Source organism: Labeo rohita, chromosome 24, assembly GCF_022985175.1.
Source record: "Labeo rohita strain BAU-BD-2019 chromosome 24, IGBB_LRoh.1.0, whole genome shotgun sequence".
In the NCBI taxonomy this organism is placed as follows: domain Eukaryota; kingdom Metazoa; phylum Chordata; class Actinopteri; order Cypriniformes; family Cyprinidae; genus Labeo; species Labeo rohita.
In genome coordinates this window covers 23,774,203-23,795,662 of record NC_066892.1, presented here as the reverse complement: position 1 = coordinate 23,795,662, position 21,460 = coordinate 23,774,203, and the positions used below count along the sequence as shown (strand labels likewise).

At 36.7% G+C, this 21,460-nt stretch overlaps 1 protein-coding gene across 1 annotated transcript; it reads right to left on the bottom strand.

The window, feature by feature from the left end:
- Positions 1-7,845: 7,845 nt before the first annotated feature.
- LOC127156161 (patched domain-containing protein 3) lies at positions 7,846-12,330 on the bottom strand. Its single transcript, XM_051098900.1, has 4 exons — positions 11,635-12,330; positions 11,316-11,437; positions 10,290-10,435; positions 7,846-9,581 (listed from the first exon to the last, which is right to left on the bottom strand). Exons 1-4 carry the CDS (start codon positions 12,328-12,330, stop codon positions 7,846-7,848), a joined length of 2,700 nt encoding a protein of 899 aa, XP_050954857.1.
- Positions 12,331-21,460: the final 9,130 nt, after the last annotated feature.

Sequence of the window (21,460 nt, the reverse complement as noted above, 5' to 3'; positions counted from 1 at the left end):
CTAGGAAATGAGTCGGGCTTCCCAACACCACTAACGTCCCGTCTTCTTCATCACCTTATAGGGTTTAGGAAAGTGCCCTTGATTGGTGTATGGTCATTTCTGCTGTCAGTCATGTGTCGGAGGGCGTGTTTGTAGAACCCAAGGAGCTATCCAGTGCTGAAAGGAGAAAAACATACATTGAAAAAAAAAACGACGATAAATCACATTAAGGTTTCGGGTTTCGGTAAAAATAGACGCTCGATGGGCGGGAGTACATTTATAATAGCTCTGCTATAAACGTGCTGCATAAACGTCAACAGGGCGACGCTGTTTAAAAGACACATTGCGCTGAGATAAACGGCGTTGCTGTCGAGGTTAAATTATGAGCTTGTATTGAGAAGGAACAATAAAACGAATCGCAGTGGTTGTTTATCATAGTAAACAGAGCGCGTCCTTGTTTTCCGTCTGCGCTGTTTTTTTAATTGTTGATCTATGACATAAATATGACGGACGTTTTTCGCCGTTGTCTTGTCTCGCTGTTATTTCTAAGCTCATCACGTTAAAACGCTCTCAGCTGTTCGAAACGTGCCTTAAAACCCTTGCGTAACTTTCATTCCGTTACGCACCGTCGCGCTGTTTTTTAATTGTTGGTGTATGTGTCAGAAGGCAGTCCGTGGCAGCGTTGCGTCGTGTCTCCCTGTTACGTTCAGCGTCTCGCGTCAAACGCGTCGCGTTTTTCAGACGCCAGTCGAATTAAAATAGTGCTCGAGAACCGCATCTCGTCTGTTCAGTTTTGATACAGACACATTCACACAGAACGCGTTCTCGCGGTTTGTCTGTACCTTTGTTTATTTTGATCTGTGTAGAAATGCGTCAAGACGGACGTCTTCGACTTTAGGAAGCGGTCTCGCTGTTACAGCGCCGCGTCTTAAGTCAGTCAAGTTTTAAACAGTTTCAAAACGCGTCTTCGCCAAGCAGTTTAAACAAGAATGCGACCTTTGCGAACGGTCCTTAACGCTGATTTAAGACAATACTGTGACACCCGTCAAGCGTTCATTCTTTAATTAAACATATACAAGCTGGACAGAGCTGTTTGCTTCGCAGAGACATCGAGTGCGCTGCACTGCTTGTCGCTCACTGGGGGAAATACTGCAGTGAACCGAACAGCACAGGATGAATGCATGCGACTGCGTGAGGATGTGAATCATGGTGCAATATGAGTCATCATCGCCGCACGAGCGCTTAATCCAGGTCTGTAAACAATGAGATGTTCAGAACGGAATCTAAACGCGTGCGTCAGGGGCGCAAATGACTCAAGCGTCTAAATGAATTGAAATGGCACACTGAGCACACAATCGGTGATGCCATCACTGTCTTCAGAGGTACAAGATTCGAGCTTACAAAAGCTCATCATAGAAATTCATGTCTCTGAACCATATGTCCTAAATGGAAATATTTGCAGATTATCAATAAATTTCAACCTGATAAGATCATTTGATGTTGTTATAATATACTGATCACGTATCCAATCATAACTCAGCTCCTGATAGTTAATGTTTGAAAGGGACAACAGGATTGTTGTCACATGGGGAATCTTTAAGGGATGTATAGATATATAATAGGCCTATATAGTAATTAATTAGAAGTTTCTGAGGTCAAAAGTCTGACTACACATGCTTGTTTTGTCTAGCCTAAATTGGGATATTATCCCCAAAACAAAATGTGCAATATCATCACACACACACACACACACACATACACAATTACTGGACACAACATAATCATGTATGAACTTAAAATAACTGTATGGAAAGGTTCTTCTTATTTTAATTTTTATTCACAGAATGAACAGTTCTGCAATTGTGTGTGTGTGTTTTGGAATACGCTGATAAAAATGACTGTGGTGAAGTAAATACTACATAATTTCTACATTAAATAATTTAGTTCAAGAATAAAAAAAATAAAGTAAATTCTATATTAATACTCAATTAAAGCTTGTAAAAAAATAAAGTTTGAACTTATAAGTACATTTTACTTGGAATTGTTTATGTTTACAAGGATTCTTTAAGTAAAATCAAAGTTACGTTCCCATTCATGAATAATTAAAAAAGGTTACATTTTTCACTGTTTTCGAGTTGGATTTACACTGTTTTATGGCTGCATTTGATGGTGTACCAAGTATTGAGGTCTCGGTGTTCATTTGGGTAATAATTGTATTGAGTGAACATATTATCTTAAAAGGATAACAAGCTGTCTACTTGTTTGCTTGCATGTTTGAAAGTGAACCACATATTTTAATAGCATGTTTTTTATTCCAGTGCTGCATTGTTTGAGTAAATTTTATAAACCGTGACTGAGTAAAATATACTTGATTATTGCAGAATTAACTTAAAATAATACAGTAGTAATTACTCAGTCTAATGTTAAATTGGCCATGTTACATTTACTTATTTTCTTTTGCTAATTTGACCTATCTTAGTTAAGTAGATTATACTTAATTAAATACTTAAATTTTACTTAAAATTTATGTGTGCATAAACTTGCAAAATAAAAATTGTAAAAGTACATTTACTTTTTTTTTTCAGTATACAGTAGCTCTTGGGTAATTCAAATTAAGTGTTTTGTGTTTCATAATTTTAAATTCATATAAAAAGCCAAGTAGAGAGGTAAAATGCATAAGGAAGAATATTTATTTATTTATTTATTTGTTCATGCATTCATTCATTTATTTACACATTGCATGTTTCTACAATGTGTGTATATAAACTTTTTAAATATTCAGTGGATTTTTTTTTTTTTTGTAGCTGAGACGTTAGGTAAATAAACCTAAAAATAAAACATCCACTAATAAATATAAAAAAAAGTGCATTAGCTAGCCTTGTACCTCCCCATCACACTTTTGACAACATTCATTACTTAAACTGAGTAACACACAACGCAAAAATACTCACCTTTCAGCAAGCTGGCTTCCGATCTTTTGCATTTGGGAATGCATTAGGTAAATTTCCTGGTAACACTTTATTTTAAGGTGTCCTTGTTACACATGTAACATGTATATAGTATTATAATAACAAATAATTATGCGTAAGTACACACAAGTAACCCTAAATCCTAAATGTACACGTAGTTAATTAATATTACTCAGTACTTAAATGTATAATTACACTGCAACAAGGACACCTTAAAATAAAGTGTAACCAAATTTACCTTTTCTTGGATTGTTACATGAAGGGGAGAGTGGGGACGGTTGCAATGAGGGCAGCTTCAACATGGGTTATTTCTTAAAACAGGAATAAGCTACAGTGATGATATTTATACTGCACATGCCACATGTGACCATTCCTTCTACAAAAAATAATTTTCATGGTTAAAAAGTTTTTTTTTTTTTTAAGATCAGATTTTTGGTCATAGTGTCTAAGTTGTTTGTGTGACGCATTGTAAAAACATAACATTTTAATCGGTTTTCTGAGCTTCTAAGAGGCATAGTGTGTCAGTGATATTGTGTCGAGCTAATATACCAAGTTTTATCACGGCTATTAGTGTAGGGACAGTTGCAACACATTGTTGCAACTGTCCCAACATGCTGTCCCTTACCACAACATTGATTTAAAACAGTGGTTCTCAATCCTGGTCCTGGGGGCCCCCTGCTCTGCACATTTTGCATGTCTCCCTTATTTCACACACCTGATTGAGATCATCAGCTCATTAGGAGAGAGATCCATGAACTGAACTAATGAGCTGATGATCTCAATCAGGTGTGTTAAATAAGAGAGACATGCAAAATGTGCAGAGCAGGGGGCCCCCAGGACCAGGATTGAGAACCACTGATTTAAAAGCTTGCCATAACATTACATAATTATAATTTTATGGATTAATAATGAACTCCTTACAATAGTTAGGTATCTCTCCTTTTTATTGAAGTGAATAGATTAAAAATCTACTTGTTACTTGAGAAAGTTTTTCAATTTACTATTCTTTGGTTTTATACAGCCAGTTTACCTTACTGAAGACCCTGTCTGTGTACAAATAAAATAAAGAAATTGATATGATATTTAAGAATGATTTAATTACACTGCCCTCCAAAAGTTTGGAAACACCCCTGGCAAAGTGTGGTTTTGGAGGATATCAGCATAAATCCTTATCATTTTTTGGTGCAAATACATTAAAGTAACTTGACTTTATCATTGAAGACCAGCAATAATAATTTTCATTTTGATTACATAATAATGGCAATATATACATGTCAAAGTCAGACATGCCCCTTTGCCAGCTGTGATGCCTGGTTACTGGTTTAAACTTGGCCCAGGTTTTTAAAAGATTTTTGGGTCAGCACACCTTAATAGCTTCAACAATTGATTGTCAATTAAGTTTAGAATACAATGAATTTAGGCCCAGATTATGCAGAGCTGTAATAGCTGCTAATGGTGGATATTTTGATTAATCGAAAATGTACGTTTTTTCTATGTATAAACTGTTTATGTAATAAAATATGTTTTCATAGTTTGTGTTGTCCCTTATCAGTGCAAAATTATCACAAATTAAAAAGGATTCATGCCAATATTGTCCAAAACCTCACTTTTCTAGGGCGTTTCCAAACTTTTGGAGGGCAGTGTACATTTTAATGAATGTTGCAACTGTCACCTGTCTATTCAAGGGTACATTGTATGTATATTATCATATGTGCACATGTTGCAGAATTGTGGGTGAGTAGCTGACAGATGTGGCTTTATTGTATAAAAATTTTGGCTTTCTAATATATACAGTCTCTGAGAAACTAAAGGAAATGCAAAAAATGCTACCATTCCCGCTCTCCCCTACTCAATACCAGCTTGGCTTTTTAACAAATACATCATTTCCTGCATAAAGGCATTTTCTACCATAACCAGCAGTTATGAGGAAGTGGTTTGAGTAAGAACATTTTCTGAGTTTTTCCTCTCCATTTCTTTGTCTTTTTTAGGAGTTTTATGGCGTGTCATCATATCATATGCAGGCAGGAGGCAGGGAGAAGACAGGCGAGACCAGGGGTGACTGGAGTGTGTGGCCACAGAGGGGTTATGTCAGACCTTTATAAACAACCTGATCAGGTGCATTTGGCAACCATAAAGGGAGAATATGTCCATTTGCTGTAACTTCTGCTGCACCTTACATGTTTTAATAAGGAACAGTGTATGTAATAATTTAGCAAATGTGTACACTTTTATATTAAATACCTGTTTACTGAATGTGTAGCTACACATTAGCAAACCAGAACCAATCAGTGTTTTTGAACTAAATATCCCATTTTATATACTCCTACAGTAAGGATCAAGTACACAGTCAACACCAAAATAGAAATGGGGTTCATTTTAATTAAATAATTTAAAATTGGATATTACTTTATTATTTGTAATTTCTGTTTTAGTAAACAATCCAATCAGAATATATATATACACTATATTCTACACCTTCTAGCAGTGACCTTCCAGAATAAAAGTAATCTTGACAAACAGAGATTTCAGTCTTTGCCTATTCAGACAGATAGGAGCTGTACTTGCATGAAACAGCTGACCAAGATGGCCGCTGAGTGAACTGACTTGCCTTTAAAGAATTTGTAAAAATGATAAATTCAGATTAGGACTTTCCTATATTTCAGAACATTTTAAAAGGTTTTGTTCTAGGAATGACTGATATCTGCTATTGTAAAATATCAGGTTTGTGTGCAAAAGCTATCTGGTAAAGTGCTCTGCAGTCATATTTGCCAATAGTCACCTTTTCGTAGATTAGGAAGTCACTAAAGCAACCACTCAAGTTTACATTGGTAACACTACAAAGTTGCAATGTTTACATTACCTTTATTATGTAATATGACAACATTCATATTCACCTTTCATTCACAACAATGGCCCTTTTTTTTTAGTTAAGTAGACATTTTTGTGAAATACCTAAAAAAAAAAAAAAATTAGATTTACAAAGCTTAATCTAAATCTTGATTAATTTTACTTAGTTTTTCAGTGATATGACAAGAGTCTGTAATTCTTAAAGAAGTCCACTTCCAGAACAAGAATTTACAAATAATTTACTCACCCACTTGTCATCCAATGCTGTTTAAATGCGGCTTCAAATGATCCCAAATGTGGTTGTAAATGATCCCAGCCGAGAAAGAAGGGTCTTATCTAGCGTAACAATTGGTTATTTTAATAAGAATAATACAATTTATATACTTTTTAATGCCAAACGCTCGTTTTGTCTTACTGTGCCTGGACTGTTTTTGTTCCAGTTTATGACAGTTAGGGTATGTCGAAAAACTCCCATCTCATGTTCTCCCTCAACTTCAAAATCGCCCTATATCGAGGTTTTACCTTTTTTGTTAAAGGTGTTTGATCTTCTTCGCATGTTCACTTTGCAAAGACTGGGTCGGAACTTCTTCAGCGATGTAAAATACAATTTTATTTTTTCGATATACCCTAACTGTCTTGAGACAGAATGCATAGGGTTCAGGGAGAGAAAGGCAAGACGAGCGTTTGAGATTAAAAAGTATTTAAATTGTATTTTTTTAATGAAAATAACCAATTGTTTCGCTAGATAAGACCCTTCTTCCTCGGCTGGGATCGTTTACAACCGCATTTGGAAACAACCTGCATTTTGGAAGTTCAATATCAGGGCATCATATCAATCCATTATATGGAGAAAAATGCAGAAATGTTTTTCTCAAAAAACATAATTTCTTTACAACTGAAGAAAGAAAGACATGAACGTGGATGACAAGAGGGTGAGTACATTATATGTGAATCTTTGTTTTGGAAGTGGATTGCTCCTTTAATGTCCAATTTTTTATCCTTACTTTTTCCAATGATATGCTTTCTTTGGGGGGGACCACTAATAAACATTCTATAGGGTGCCAAAATCCCATTATAATCACATTATGAGGGTGCATGTAAAATGCACACATTGTAACATTGTAAATGCACTCATTGAGAAAACATGCCTCTTCCTACTTTTTCGACCCCAAAAACTCCATACCTGCTGTATAAATACAATTCACTGTAGTTTCCAACAAAACTGTTTAAATAGTAACAATTTAATTACTTTTCACACAAATTTGGCAGATCATCTAATAATAAATACTTATTTTTTGCATAGTTCCTACAATATTATGACCTCAAAACACTTTTCCCACTGCACATGACTTGTAATATAATACATTTCAATGTTTTCATCATATAACCATGACTTTCTGATGTGGTAAACTTAGTCGGTAGCCCATCTGGTACAGATTGCACTTGGGATGTGGAGAGCTCGGGAATGAGCCCCATGAAATAAAAGTCAAGCTAAAGACTTAAAGCAAGCTACAATTGCATGGTTCGCTCAGCAAATGCATTTTATTAATGCATTTTATTTCACGTTTGCTTTTGTTAGCACTATCAGTTAGGTTTATGGTAGGGTATAGTTTACTTTCAAGCGTGATGAACATTTGAGTGCCACTCACTGGACATTTCATTTCCAAACTGCCATGACACATACAACAACCAACGTAAAATGTCGGATTCACGTTAATCTAATCAGATAAAACTGAATGCACTTTTAGTGCCACTCACTGGGCATTTTACCTTGAAGGTGTTGCGAAATATGTAAGAAGCAATATATAATAATAATCAACCACTGGGACCTAGGATGACAGTACATATGGGATTTGCAATTGATGCTGCTATATTTTAAATAAAAATACACATATATAATATTTAAATAAAAAATGATACATTTTAACCTGTGTCAATACATAATACTTTCTCTGCTAAATGAACCTGGTAAGCACATGTAACCTGAATATCACAGAGAAACCAAAGAATACAGACTATTTTATTTACATAACAAAATTAGACTCAGTTTCTATGGGCAGTCAGGGTCACGGCACCAACCTAAAGGCATCTTATTATTTGGAATAAAATATATTTGAGTACTCTGTGTTTTCACAATTTCTCCACACATTTGGGAATTGTCTTTAGTAAAAGCATAGTTATCATATGCCATTATTTTGTTCTCAATCATAATGACTTTTGGAATAACATCAGGCACTGTTGTTGTTTTCTTCTTAGTTTTGGTTGAACTGCAGGACAGAAGTGTCAGAAACACTGGGATGAAAATGATACTGTGAGCCAAACCAAAAACCATCACAAGGAACATGATCTTAAAGAAGGTCCTGAAGATGTGGTTCTTGGATGCAGCCAAAACAAGCACACCTATTATTGTTGAGGCAGCTCCTTGTAGCACCGGATAGCCCAGAGAAAATAATGCATCAACCACCCGCTCATTGGCAGTCAGTTTTTTGCTCGAAACAAATGCATATGAAATATGCGCAGAGAAGTCAACAGTGAAGCCAATGCACACCACCAAGATGATCATCGAAATGGAATCTAGGTTGACACCCCATAAAGCCATGAAACCAGTGACACCGGTTACAACTGAGCCGATGGAGAATGTGACCCACAGGGAACAGACCGGGTTTGGGATTAATAACAAGGAAACGACCAACATGACAGCTGTGGTGAAGCCCACATTCTGAATGGTGCCAGTCACAATGACTGAATATTGATCCAAGTAGATGAACAACGGGTGGAACACTAGCAGTTTAGCCGCACTACAGCTTTGAGCTGTATTTCTGAGTTCATTGAACATCATTATCTCCATACTGGCATTGGAAATGTCCAAAGTCTGGACAAAAAATCTTGAAGCATTGATTTTGCCTTCTGTGATATTAACGTCTAGCTTAAACTCTGGATAGAACAGGAGAAAAGGGGATAAATTCTCCATGAAGACATTTTCGTTGTCTAGATTTAGGCCTTTGTTTTGAGCAAATTGTAAGTAAGAGTCTAACCAGGAGACAGACAGTTTTTGATTGACAAAAGTCAAGTTGTGGAGTTTTTCCATGCAGTGGTTTAGTTCAGATCTGCTGTTTTTATTCCAGTATGGAAACTCTTCAGTCACTAAAACCATGACGTTTGGACCATACCTGGAGAAGAATTTCTGATCATCGTCATAATATTTCACTACATATGAATCATCAGCTGCCAGGTCCCTCATATTAATGCCCTGCTCTAAATGAAGACATCCATAAATGGCTCCAGCCAAATAACCCATATACAGCAACATCACACAGACTTTGGTCCAGGACTTGGTCAGGAATGGACCATAATAGGACCTGAAGAAGTGTGCTACGGGCTGTAGTTTCTCAGCACCGGTTTCTTTATCATAGTCGCCACCTACACAGCAGAGACGATACGCCAGAGACTTTCCTTCAGGAGTCTGTGTTGGGAGTTTGCAGCAGGTCAGCCAGTGTCGGTTACTCTTCTCTCTCTTGCCGTTTAGGGCTAGAAAACTTCCAAAGAAGAGGATGTTATAAATGTAACAGAATATAATGGATGTGCTGGTGTACAAGCAGAAGGCCTGAACTGAGCGAAATTCACTCATGAGCCCGATGTAGAAACCAAGTACGTCAGTCAGTGTAGTGATAGTTATAGACATGGCCGCTTCTTTAAAGGTTTCAGCCATTCTCTTCTCCACTGGATCCTTCACTTTAGTCTGCTGCCAGTTGGAAATCATGATGAACATGTCATCAACACCAATTCCTGTAAGAAAAGATTACTGTTAATAAACCCTAACTATTTTTAATAAACTCTAAACCAAAGGGTTAAATAATGTTTAATGTTTTAAAGTTTTATATTAAACATTTTGAAAATATTTTTAAAACAATGGTCTTAAATGTATACAAATATTTGTAATTAAACAATTTTAAGAAACAAAGTGGGGTTTATGTGTAAAGTTGAAAAATATGCCAATGCAACAAGAAAAGTTTTGGTTGGTAGAGGTTGGTAAGATTTTTCGTTTTGAAAGAAGTCTTTTATGCTCCCAATAATACAGTTGAGGTCAAAAGTTTACATACACCTTGCAGAATCTGCAAAATGTTAATTATTTTTCCTTCTGGAGCATCAGTGAGCATTTGAACCTTCTGTAATAGCTGCATATGAGTCCCTTATTTGTCCTCAGTGTGAAAAGATGGATCTCAAAATCATACAGTGTTGGAAAGGGTTCAAATCCACAAAAATGCTGAACAAATTTGTGGGACCTGAAGGATTTTTCTGAAGAACAGGCAGTTTAAGTGTTCAGGGCAAACAAGGGAATCATGCACAACTATCATTAATAAATATCACAAAAAAAAAAAAAAAAAAAACCTGTGGATCATCAATATTCTGTTAAACATCCCATTTCGTGTTACTCAAAAACAAGATAGGATTCTGCATAAAATAAGCAATGTTTTTCCACAAACACATTCTTACCCAGAATCAGGAAAGGTGAATTAGCCACTGTTATTACGAACGGTACTTGAAGATAGAGCAGAAAGCCAAAGCTGGAGAGCACAGCCAAACCCGCAGACAGAACTCCCATAAAAGAGACCCAGATCTTGTTCCTCACATTATCAAGACTGAAATTAAATTATGAAAGTTAAGTTAAACCAGTCATAACTACCAGTCTAAAATGTAGATATTTATTACAATTCTCCAAACTCTCCAAACATAGACTGAGTCCACTAGTAAAACACACACACACACACACACACACACACACACACACACACACACACACACACACATATATATATATATATATATATATATATATACACTGCCCTCCAAAAGTTTGGAATCACCCCTGGCAAAGAGTGGTTTTGGAGGATATCAGCATAAATTCTTATCATTTTTTGGTGCAAATACATTAAAGTAACTTGACATTATCATTGAAGACCAGCAATAATAATTTTCATTTTGATTACATAATAATGGCAATATATACATGTCAAAGTCAGACATGCCCCTTTGCCAGCTGTGATGCCTGGTTACTGGTTTAAACTTGGCCCAGGTTTTTAAAAGATTTTTGGGTCAGCACACCTTAATAGCTTCAACAATTGATTGTCAATTAAGTTTAGAATACAATGAATTTAGGCCCAGATTATGCAGAGCTGTAATAGCTGCTAATGGTGGATATTTTGATAAATCGAAAATTTAAGTTTTTTCTATGTATGAACTGTTTATGTAATAAAATATGTTTTCGAAGTTTGTGTTGGATTCATGCCAATATTGTCCAAAACCCCACTTTTCTAAAAATTCTAAAAAATTTTTTTTTTTAAAGAAAAACGTCAGATGGTCTCTCCATATAGATAGATAGATAGATTATTACAAAATTATAAAAACATTACATTTATTAGAATTGAAAGTAACATTTTTCTATTTTAATCTTTCTTTCTTTTTTTTTACTTAATGATTATTCCCTCTAGTGTCTGAATATGTGTGATATCTGTTGCTTACCGCATGCATGATAACACTGAGAAGGTGATTGCAAGTGAGTAAGTTATTGAAAACAGAGGAATGCCATCTGTTGTGTGTTTCTCTATCTCCTCTTGTCTGGAGAGTGAGGTAAAATAAGACACCTGCAGACAGAGAAAGTTATCTAGATATATGCTACTTACTGTAAAAATGGAAATATGTATATAATAACATACTGTTATACATTATTTGTAATAATAATAATAATAATAATAATAATAATATATTAATGTACTGATTTTACAGATTTATCTACAATATGTTTCCTTGCATGAATCAGCTTCTTTACATGGCTACTTACCTTGAGTTCTGGGCTGAGCCTTTTTGTGGAAAGAAATTTTTGGAACTGCTGAAGCCATTGAGATGCTCCAGGTTTATCCTGCAAAAAGTAGAAAAGTCTAATGGCATGTGCCAGCTGGATCTCACCTCCTCTTTCTTCAACACCTCCTACTGTAGAGCCAAGAAAGACATCTTTCTCTTTCCACTTATATATTGGAAAAGACAAATTGATGGTTTTATTATCAGTAATGTCCAGTATGGGATTTGGGACACAGTTCCCATTTTCTTTGGCACAAATATCTTTGAAGCTTATCCAAGTTTGATTGACATTGACATAAAGATTATGCACTTGGTTGTCAACGTCACGGATTTTCTTAAACAGGGCATCTGCTAGAATGTCTCCTTCCACAGAAAATAGCATCACTGCATAGTTTCCCTCAGCATAGAGTCTTTGATTTGAAAACAAAGAATCGTTACTTGGAAACGTTTCTTTTACAAAATGCCTGGCTTGCTTGGAAGGCCCATTGATAGGTGTGAACTGATTCTCAACGTCATTGTCCTCGTAGTCTTTCAGAAAGTACAGTCCTCCTCCCAGAGCAGCAGACACTATCAGAGGAATGACAAAAAACCAACCCGGATAAGAACCAACCAGATGGCCAAGTTTCTCAAAAAGCTTAGAAATGGGTTTCTCAACACAGTCTGTACGATAACACGCCATAGTCTTCGAGGAAAGAAAGAAAAAAAAAAATGAGGTAAGGTTAGACTGAAATCTGACATGTTCTGAATGATGTTATCATCTGCTCTATTTATGTCTACACACTTGCTTAAACCCTGCCCAGAGGTGTGTTCATACAGTATAAGGAGGGTGATTTTCCAATAACTATCCAGGCATAAATAGTGGCATTTTATATGTTTCCTCAAAATAGTTTTCATGACTAGGACTTTTGAAAAAAGGGAAAGGTTTTTTTTGTTTGTTTTTTTTTTTAATTATGGAATTATGGGAATCTGGAAGCTGGTGACTACAGTTATTCATTTACAATAAAAAAGGCTAAACATCTAAAAGTAAATGTAATATGAAGAAGCATGTCAAAGTGGTGTTATTCAGGTCTCTGACTGGCTGATCATTAAAAATAATGCTTCAGTTAAGTAAAAAACCTCAGAAAAACTGAGGCTGGGGTGTGCTTATTTATTTTGCAGTTTGCAGACAACTATTCAAGAGTTTATTTAAGGTTGGACACTACAGGCAAATTATTTATTTATTTAATATATTTATTTATTTATGTATGTATGTATGTATGTATGTATCTATCTATCTATCTATCTATCTATCTATCTGTCCATTTATTTATTTTTCTGAATGACATTTTCTAAATTAAGTAAAGAAATTATTGTGTAATTTGGGACATAACCAAGGAAATCGATCACTTTTTTTTTCATACACTGGTCAGTTTTGAGATTTTAGGCTAACATGTTGTTTCAGACTAGTGAAAAGAAAGCATGTAAAATATACTCTAGTGTTTATTTTTGCAATTTCTGCCTGTAGATTTAAATTACAGTACATATCAAAATGAATTTATCTTAGATGCACTGATCAAGAAATATCCACTTCAGTAGCACTTACACCAAATTTCACTGTATTATCCGTATCTGTATTTTGAAGGTTTTTGAATTTGGCTGATTTTATACATTTTATTCCTACTATTGTTGATAGTTAAAAAAGGTTTCTGATTTATGGCTGATAAAATGAGATATCTATATCTCTGTGAAAACCCTTGACTGTCAACAAAATGAAACAAGGATTTTAATCATGGCTTTGTTTCTGGAAATGTATGGAAGTTAATGCATATTTAATTTGATAATGTCTAATTTGCATATTTAAACAACATTTCTGGGGGAAAAATGCAATTCGTAATGTAATCAATAAACTAGGAAAGTATCATACAATACAGTATGTCAATCACATTACGTCAGGTAACATAGTTAAAAATGATTATATATGACGTAAGGATACATTGCATCATGCTTTTTCAATAAACCATAAACAGTTATTGCACATGCACATTGTAGAACATTACTTAAGATACTTACGGTTTACAGGCGAAGAAAATAAAGGTCACAGTTACCGTAACTCATGAATCACATAAGTTTTGACTACTTTTTTTTTTTTTTTTTTTTTTTTTTTTTACTTTTGCTTTTACTGAGTTGAATTATAATTGACTAAAATGCTTGGATAAAAATATTTTATGTTTTACTATAGTGATTTTGCCTTTACTCACCCTGGTTGGTGATATTGTGTAGTAAAGGGTTCTCTTGTAACCGATGACAGTATGAATTTTTGCATAATGTGTCACTAAAGGTATGGTTATGAGTAGATTATGAGAAGATAAGAAGGAATTGTGGAATATCTAACTTTTACAGCCTCCTACTGTATTATCAACATGAGGATAACACAAGTGTAATAAAACAAGTTTAATTAAACAAGAGTAATCAACAACTACTAAATGAAAACCATTAATGAAAAAGGGATAAAAGTACATAAAAAGCAAGTCATAAAATTGGGTATCTTATGAAAAGATACAGTATCTCAGTATCAGCAATCATTTTAGTATATCTTCTCAAGGGACAATACTATAGAAATGAAACTTGGATATATTTTAGAGTAGTCAATGTGCAGCTTGTATAGCAGTGTATAGTTACTGTCCCCTGAAAATAACTCAACATACAGTCATTATTGTCAAAACAGCTGGCAACAAAAGTGAGTACATTCCTAAGTGAATTTGTCAAAACTCTGTCCAAAGTGTCAATATTTTGTGTTAGCACCATTGTTATCTAGCACTGCCTTAATCATTCTGGGCATGGAATTCACCAGAGTTACACAGGTTGTTGCTGGGATCCTCTTCAAATCCTCTATAATGACATCATGGAGCTGGATGTTAGACACATGGTTCTTCTCCACCTTCCGCTTGATTGAAGATGCCCCATAGGTGCTCAATAGGGTTCAGGTCAGATCACCTTCACCTTCCTCAGCAAGGCAATTGTCATCTTGGTGGTGTGTTTGGGGTCATTATCATGTTGGAAAACTGCCGTTCGGCCCAGTTTCTGAAGGGAAAGCATCATGTTCTGCTTTAGAAATGTACATTACATAATGGAATCCATGTTTCCCTCAATGAACCGCAGCTCCTCAGTACCAGCAGCACTCATGCAACCCCAGGCCATGATGCTACCATCACCATGCTTGACTGTAGGAGAGACCAAACAAGTTTATCTTAGTCTCATCAGACCATAAGACATGGTTCCAGTAATTCATGCTCTTGGACAGGTTGTCTTCAGCAAACTATTTGCGGGCTTTCTTGTAAGCCAGCTTCAAAGAGTTAAGAGGCTTCCTTCTCGGATGATACCAATGAAAACTGACTTGTTGCGGTGTGCAGTGTATGGTCTGAGCACTGACAAGCGGACCTTCTACTAAAGCAATGCTGGTAGCACTCATGCATCTGTTTTTTGAAGCAAGGTTCTGCACCTGGCGCACAGAACGAGCACTCAACTTCGTTGATCGACCCTTGCGAGGCCTATTCCAAATGGAACCCATCTTGGAAAACATCTGTATGACCCCGGCCACAATACTGTAACTCAGTTTCAGGTTGTTACTGAACCTCTTACAGCCTAGACCATCTTTATGGAGACCAACAATTCTAATTCTCAAATCTTCAGAGAGTTCTTTGCCATGAGGTGCCTTGTTGAACATCCAGGGGTCAGTATGAGAGAATTGTACTCAAAGCACTAAATTTTAACTGCTCTAATACAGACACACAACTTTGTATGGTCCTGTCAAGCAGACAAAAACATGAACATGATGAATAGGACATGTGGCTTCGCATGGTTAAATGACATAGTGCTGTTATCACTTAGGGTGTACTCACTTTTGTTGCCAGCTATTTTGACAATAACGGCTGTATGTTGAGTTATTTTCAGGGGACAGTAAATATACACTGTTTCATTTCTGTAGTATTGTCCCTTGAGAAGATATACTAAAATGATTGCTGAAATGTGAGGGGTGTACTCACTTTTGTGAGATACTGTATACTGAAACTATAATGTGAAGAAACTTATTAGGCCTCAAACAAACAAATGAAAGATTATTTATTCATAACTGATCAGCTATATCATATATATATATATATATATATATAGGAATACAGGACAGAAAACTCAGTGTTGAAGCCCCGGAGGGTGGTTTATTAACAATGAAGATAAAACAATACGGTAAGTGATGCTTGTGGTAAGGCATGCTCTCAGTCTTCGTGCTCGGGGTGGATCCAGTGAACGGTGAGGAGGGTTCGGTCGTCAGCTGCTCTCTGTGTAGAAGAGGGAGAGAAAACGTTAGCATGTGAGCTCTTTGGAGACGTTTTTTTAGTGAGTCGACAGCACGCCGCTTATAAGGACGCCAGTTGATGAGTCGCAGCTGCGACCGATCCCGGTGTGATGAGCGTGAATGAGTTGAGCGTGAATGAGTTGAGATGTATGTATATATACTGATAATATACAATAATGCCTCAGTCTCTGGAACAGGTTTTCAAAAGTGACATTATGTTCTCTGTGAGCATTCGGTAAAAATGACTTCTTCCACTGGTTGTTTCAGGGTAACAATGCAGTGAGAGGAAAAAACCAGGAATCCGTTTTAACAGCCTTGAACATAAAGCGCTGTGAGATGCTGATCTCCTGGAGCACCAAAGGGTCCTAAAATCTGGAACACACAAATGAAAGTACCTTGCTTACTAGAGATTAACCTTTGTTGCGAATGTCTGTATGACTTCTGCCTCTCTGGGGTAGAGACTCAGAACTTTGTCAATCCGCATTGTCTCTCTAGAATGGAGACTCAGGACCTGCTGCATCTGTTGTTGTCTCACTGGACAAGGACTCTAAATATAGAGTATCTTTTTCTTTAGAGGCTGGAGGCTCAAAACGTGGTCGTATGTGTTGCTGCCTCAAAAGCTGGAGACTCAGTGTTATCTGTTGTTTTCTCTCCCCTTACAAGACTGAGACTCAGAACATTGACTATATCTGCTATGATCTGTCTGGACTGGAGACTCAGAACTGTTAGTGTCCCTTCCCTCTCAGAACTGAGACTCAGAACATTGACTGTATCTGATGCTGTCTCCTACCACACATGCTGGAGATTCAGAATGAAAGTGTCTGTTGCTACCTTCCTTGTAGTGGGCCACAGGCTCAGAACATGGAGTGTCTGTTCAAAGGGTACCCTTATCCTTTTCTGATGAGGAGGAGATTGCAATTTGGTGCTTATCAGTGTGGCCCACCCTTCTTTCCTCTTGTGGAACTTAATACCTGTGGAACACAGTCCAAACACAAAGTTAGAAAAGTGTCACTTAAGTTTTACAAGTGCATTTCTCACCTTCCAAATCACAACAAAAATACCCCTGGCAATATTACAAACACATTAAGTTTTACGGTGTAAAAACACAGCTCTGAATGGATTTGGATGAATCTTTGTGATCTCTCTTTGTTTTACCTACCGCTGCTCCATCTGGAGGTCCTGGGGAATTTTTATGGCAGTCACAGCCCAAAACCTTAGGAATCATTCTCTAGGTGGGTAAAGGCCAGAAATTGCATTCTTGTGGACCAATGAGAAGTCCTGTTCTTCTCGGCCTTGGTACCAGAGTTCATCTTCTTGACATCTAAGAGGTCATCTAAGAGGTGTCTGGCCATTGTCCTAGCTTCTTTATCTGATGGCGTTGGACAGTCTGCTTTTGTTAGTCCACCAAGATCCAATCAAAATGTAGCAAACCTTTGTCCACTGATGTGGTCAGAGAGGGGCCCCACCATAAACTGGCCATGGAATGTGCTATTCACCACATTACCAATGATAAAACCAACCTGGTCTCATTGCAAAAATGTACCTGTGGGATTTTTTGTTCAGGAGACATGAAATAGGTACCAATACCTGCAGTACAGAAATATTGACTGAGTGACGCTAAAAAAATGTTTTTTTTTTTTTTGTTTTTTTTTGAAGATGAATCTACATCTGATATGTTTTATGGTAAAGTCTAGATGGTATAGACCAATTATCTGTTTATAAACATTCGGGATGCGCGCGCAGAATGGTTGCACAAAAACCCAGGAGAGATAGCCTTTACGGCTAGGGAATTACAAGGATACGGCACAAAATACTTAGATTTAAAAAGAGTATAGATCAGGGGTGCCCAGCCCTGGTCCTGGAGATCGACTTTCCTGCAGAGTTCAGCTCCAACCTTGACCAAATACACCTGAACCAGCTAATTAGGATCTCAAGGAGCGCTTGCTAATTACAGACAGGTGTGTTTGATTAGGGTTGGAACTAAACTCTGCAGGAAAGTCGATCTCCAGGAACAGGGTTGGGCACCCCTGATCTATACTCTTTTTAAATCTAAGTATTTTGTGCCGTATCCTTGTAATTCCCTAGCCGTAAAGGCTATCTCTCCTGGGTTTTCTGCAACCATGCTTTAAATCAAATTTATGCTTTAAAAGTAATCATAGCAGTTTTCATCCCTAGTATGTCCGTTTAAACGTCTGCGTTTAGCTTCAAATGGCGTCTTTAACTACAGTATTGTATAAAAATTATTTGCATTCGGATTTTGACATCAAAAGGCACAAAAACATTTTTTTTTCTTATTCCATGGAGTTTACCCGTTTACCTCCACTTGCTACCAGTGTTTTCTGCAACCACTATGCGCGCGCAGCTGCAAGTGACGTCACTGTGACGTCTACTCGAAATTGGTCTATATAGATAGACAATAATTACAATAATTAACGTTTTTGCATTATTAAGGGGTACGTTTAGGGTTGGGGTAGGTGTACATGTTAATAAAACACAATCTAATAGGTAGAACATATAATTTATTGTTAGTTTCCGGCCGCAGCTGTATCAACCACATTTCACCGCAGTTCTGACTTGAAATGTCTGTTAAGTGGTGCTATAACTCTAATGACACGTGATGTTTTAAAACAACTTACCATCAACACTACACCTAAACCTACCCAATAGTATGAACAAAAGCAAATGTGATGTAAAAACCCAATCCCAAGCATGCTATTTTAGCTTGTTGTTCGATTAGTCATCATGTTTTTAATAGGATTCGTACCCAAGGACTCTGCATCTAAAGTCCAAGCCCGTGCCAGCTGAGTTACTGAGCAAGCTTGTTACATCTGGTGTTCTCACAATTTGTGTAAACCTACCCTAACCCTACCCTTACAGTAATAAAAAAAACAGTGTTGGCATAACCTTATAGGTAGCACTATTTATCAGAACACCGGAAACCGAAGCATTTGGAGCTGTAATCATAACTGTGTACAAAAATGATTACAAATAATCAGTGTTTTACCACCTCTAGTGTTTATTTCTATTAAAAATTGCAGTAATATGTACTTATTGGTAAGTATTTCACATCTTGCGAAAACGTTCCCACTGGTACTTTTTTGTCATGAGACCAGGTTGTATAAAACTGTGCTAGATGTTTTGTTTTGTGAAGAAGAGCCACTGGTTGGGAGCCTTTAAGTTGTGTTTATGATCACTACAATATAGTGGTTTTCATTTTGTATAACACTGACTGTAAAATATATATTTTAGGTATGGAAATGCCATATTTTTCTGATATATGAAAAATGGTCGAGTGGCTAGTTTTGTCATGCAAACCTAGAAACCCAGTTCACAGATTTATTGGAAAGGGTTTAAACAACATTTTCCATGCATACTCAGCATAAACAGTTATTGCACATGCTCATGTGGAACAATTTCGAAGACACTTATGGTTTAGGCAACAGGCAATTAAGGTCACAGTTACTTAAGAAAGGACGGAAAGACATCAAAGAGAGCTTTCTGCTGACTCTGGAAATCCCCAAACAAAGATGCCCAGGATTTTATGGTGCCTGTTTATCTTATGAAATCAGTGGAACATTTTGAAATGATTAAAGACATTGCAATGAAAAATGAACTAAAGACAATTGAGGTTCTTTTGTAATTCTTTGGCTTGCAGTTAAGATTTATTGCAGTTAGTGATATCATAGTATATATATACAGTCATGTGAAAAAGTTAGGACACCCTGTTGAAGTCCATGGTTTTCTGTATCAGGACATAATAAAAAATGATTTGGTCCTTGGCAGGTCTTAAAATTTGGAAAATAAATCATCACATGACATATCACACTGTGTCATTATTTATTTAACAAAAATAAGGCCAAAATGGAAAAGCCATGTGTGACAAAGTTAGGACACCCTATAATTCAACTGCCTGTAGATCCACTTTATCCACTTTTAGCAGCAATAACTTGAAGCATTCATTTTTTGTGGGAATTTATCAGTCTCTCACATCGTTCTGGAGGAATTTGGACTACTCTTCTTTTCAGTGTTGCTCCAGTTTATTGAGGTTTGTGGGCATTTGCTTATGCACAGCTCTCACCACAGCATTTGAGTCAGGATGAGCTCTGGACTTTGACTGGGCTATTGCAACACCTTGATTCTTTTCTTTTCAGCCATTCTGTTGTAGATTTGCTGGTGTGCTTGGGTTCATTGTCCTGTTGCATGACCCAATTTTGGCCCAACTTTAGATGTCGGACAGATGCCCTCGCATTTGACTCTAGAATACTTTGATATACAGAGGAGTTCATGGCCAACTCGATGATTGAGAGGTGCCCAGGTCCTGTGGCTACAAAACAAGCCCAAAATTATCAGCCCTCCTCTAGCATGCTTGTCTTTTGGTATGAGGTGTTTGTGCTGATATGCTCTTTAGGTTTTCACCAAACTTGGCGCTGTGCATTATGGCCAAACCTCTCCACTTCAGTCTTGTCTGTTCAAAGGACTTTATTATAGAAGACTTGTGTTTTGTTCAGATGCAATTTGCAGACCTAAACTGTGCTGCAATGTTTTTTTTAGATAGAAGAGGCTTTCTTCTACCAAGTCTTACAAACATGCCATTTTTGTCCCATATTTTTCTAATGGTATTGTGATGAACTTTATCATTTAACATGTTAACTGAGGCCTGTAGAGTCTAAGGTGTAATTCTTGGGTTGTCTGCCATTTCTCTGAGTTTTACACGGGCTGATCTTGGGGTGAATTTTCTGGGACGTCCACTCCTGGAAGGAGAGGTGTCTGTTTTAAATGACTTCCATTTGTGAATAAACTTCAAATTGTTGGAAATGGTCATATTACTCTTCTCAAATTAATGGCAGCAACAATTGCTTCTCCAAGATGATTGCTGATGTCGTACCTCCTTGGCATTGTGTTAACACACACCTGAAGGCTCCAGACCAGCAAACTGCCAAAGCTTATGCTTTTATAGAGGCGCTCAGACTTGCTGATGATCAGTTAATCAAAGGCATTTGATTAGCAGTGCTTGACAGTTATTTACCCTCTTAATTCCAATGTTAACAGTAAGGGTGTCCCAAAACTTTGCACACATGGTTTTTCCATTTTGGCTTTATTTTTATTCAGTAAATAATGACACAATTTTGCAGTTTGTCATGTGTTGTTGTTTATCTGAGGTTTTTAGCTCAACACTGCTGTAGCACACCTGCTGGTCATTTTCAAGCAATTATAAAGACCCCAATGAGCTGCTTCAGATGTATTTGATTAAACTGATGCTGCCTTCAAGTCATGTTACATGACTGTATTTATGATGAGTACATTAATGTCAATGCCCAATTCTTTGGAACAGATTTGAACAATTTAGCATTACATCACTTGCTCACCAGTGGATCATATGCAGTGAATGGGTGTCATCAGAATGAGAGTTCAAACAGCTGATAAAAACATCACAATTGTAACACTCAAAACACTCAACCTAAATGTAGGGGAGGCTACA

Coding starts and splice junctions, on each gene's coding strand:
- LOC127156161 (XM_051098900.1), bottom strand. CDS start 12,330: ATGGCGTGTTATCGTACAGACTGTGTTGAGAAACCCATTTCTAAGCTT. Junction 11,438..11,634: donor GGCTCAGCCCAGAACTCAAG/GTAAGTAGCCAT, acceptor CTCTGTCTGCAG/GTGTCTTATTTTACCTCACT. Junction 9,582..10,289: donor TTCACCTTTCCTGATTCTGG/GTAAGAATGTGT, acceptor CTTTTCTTACAG/GAATTGGTGTTGATGACATG.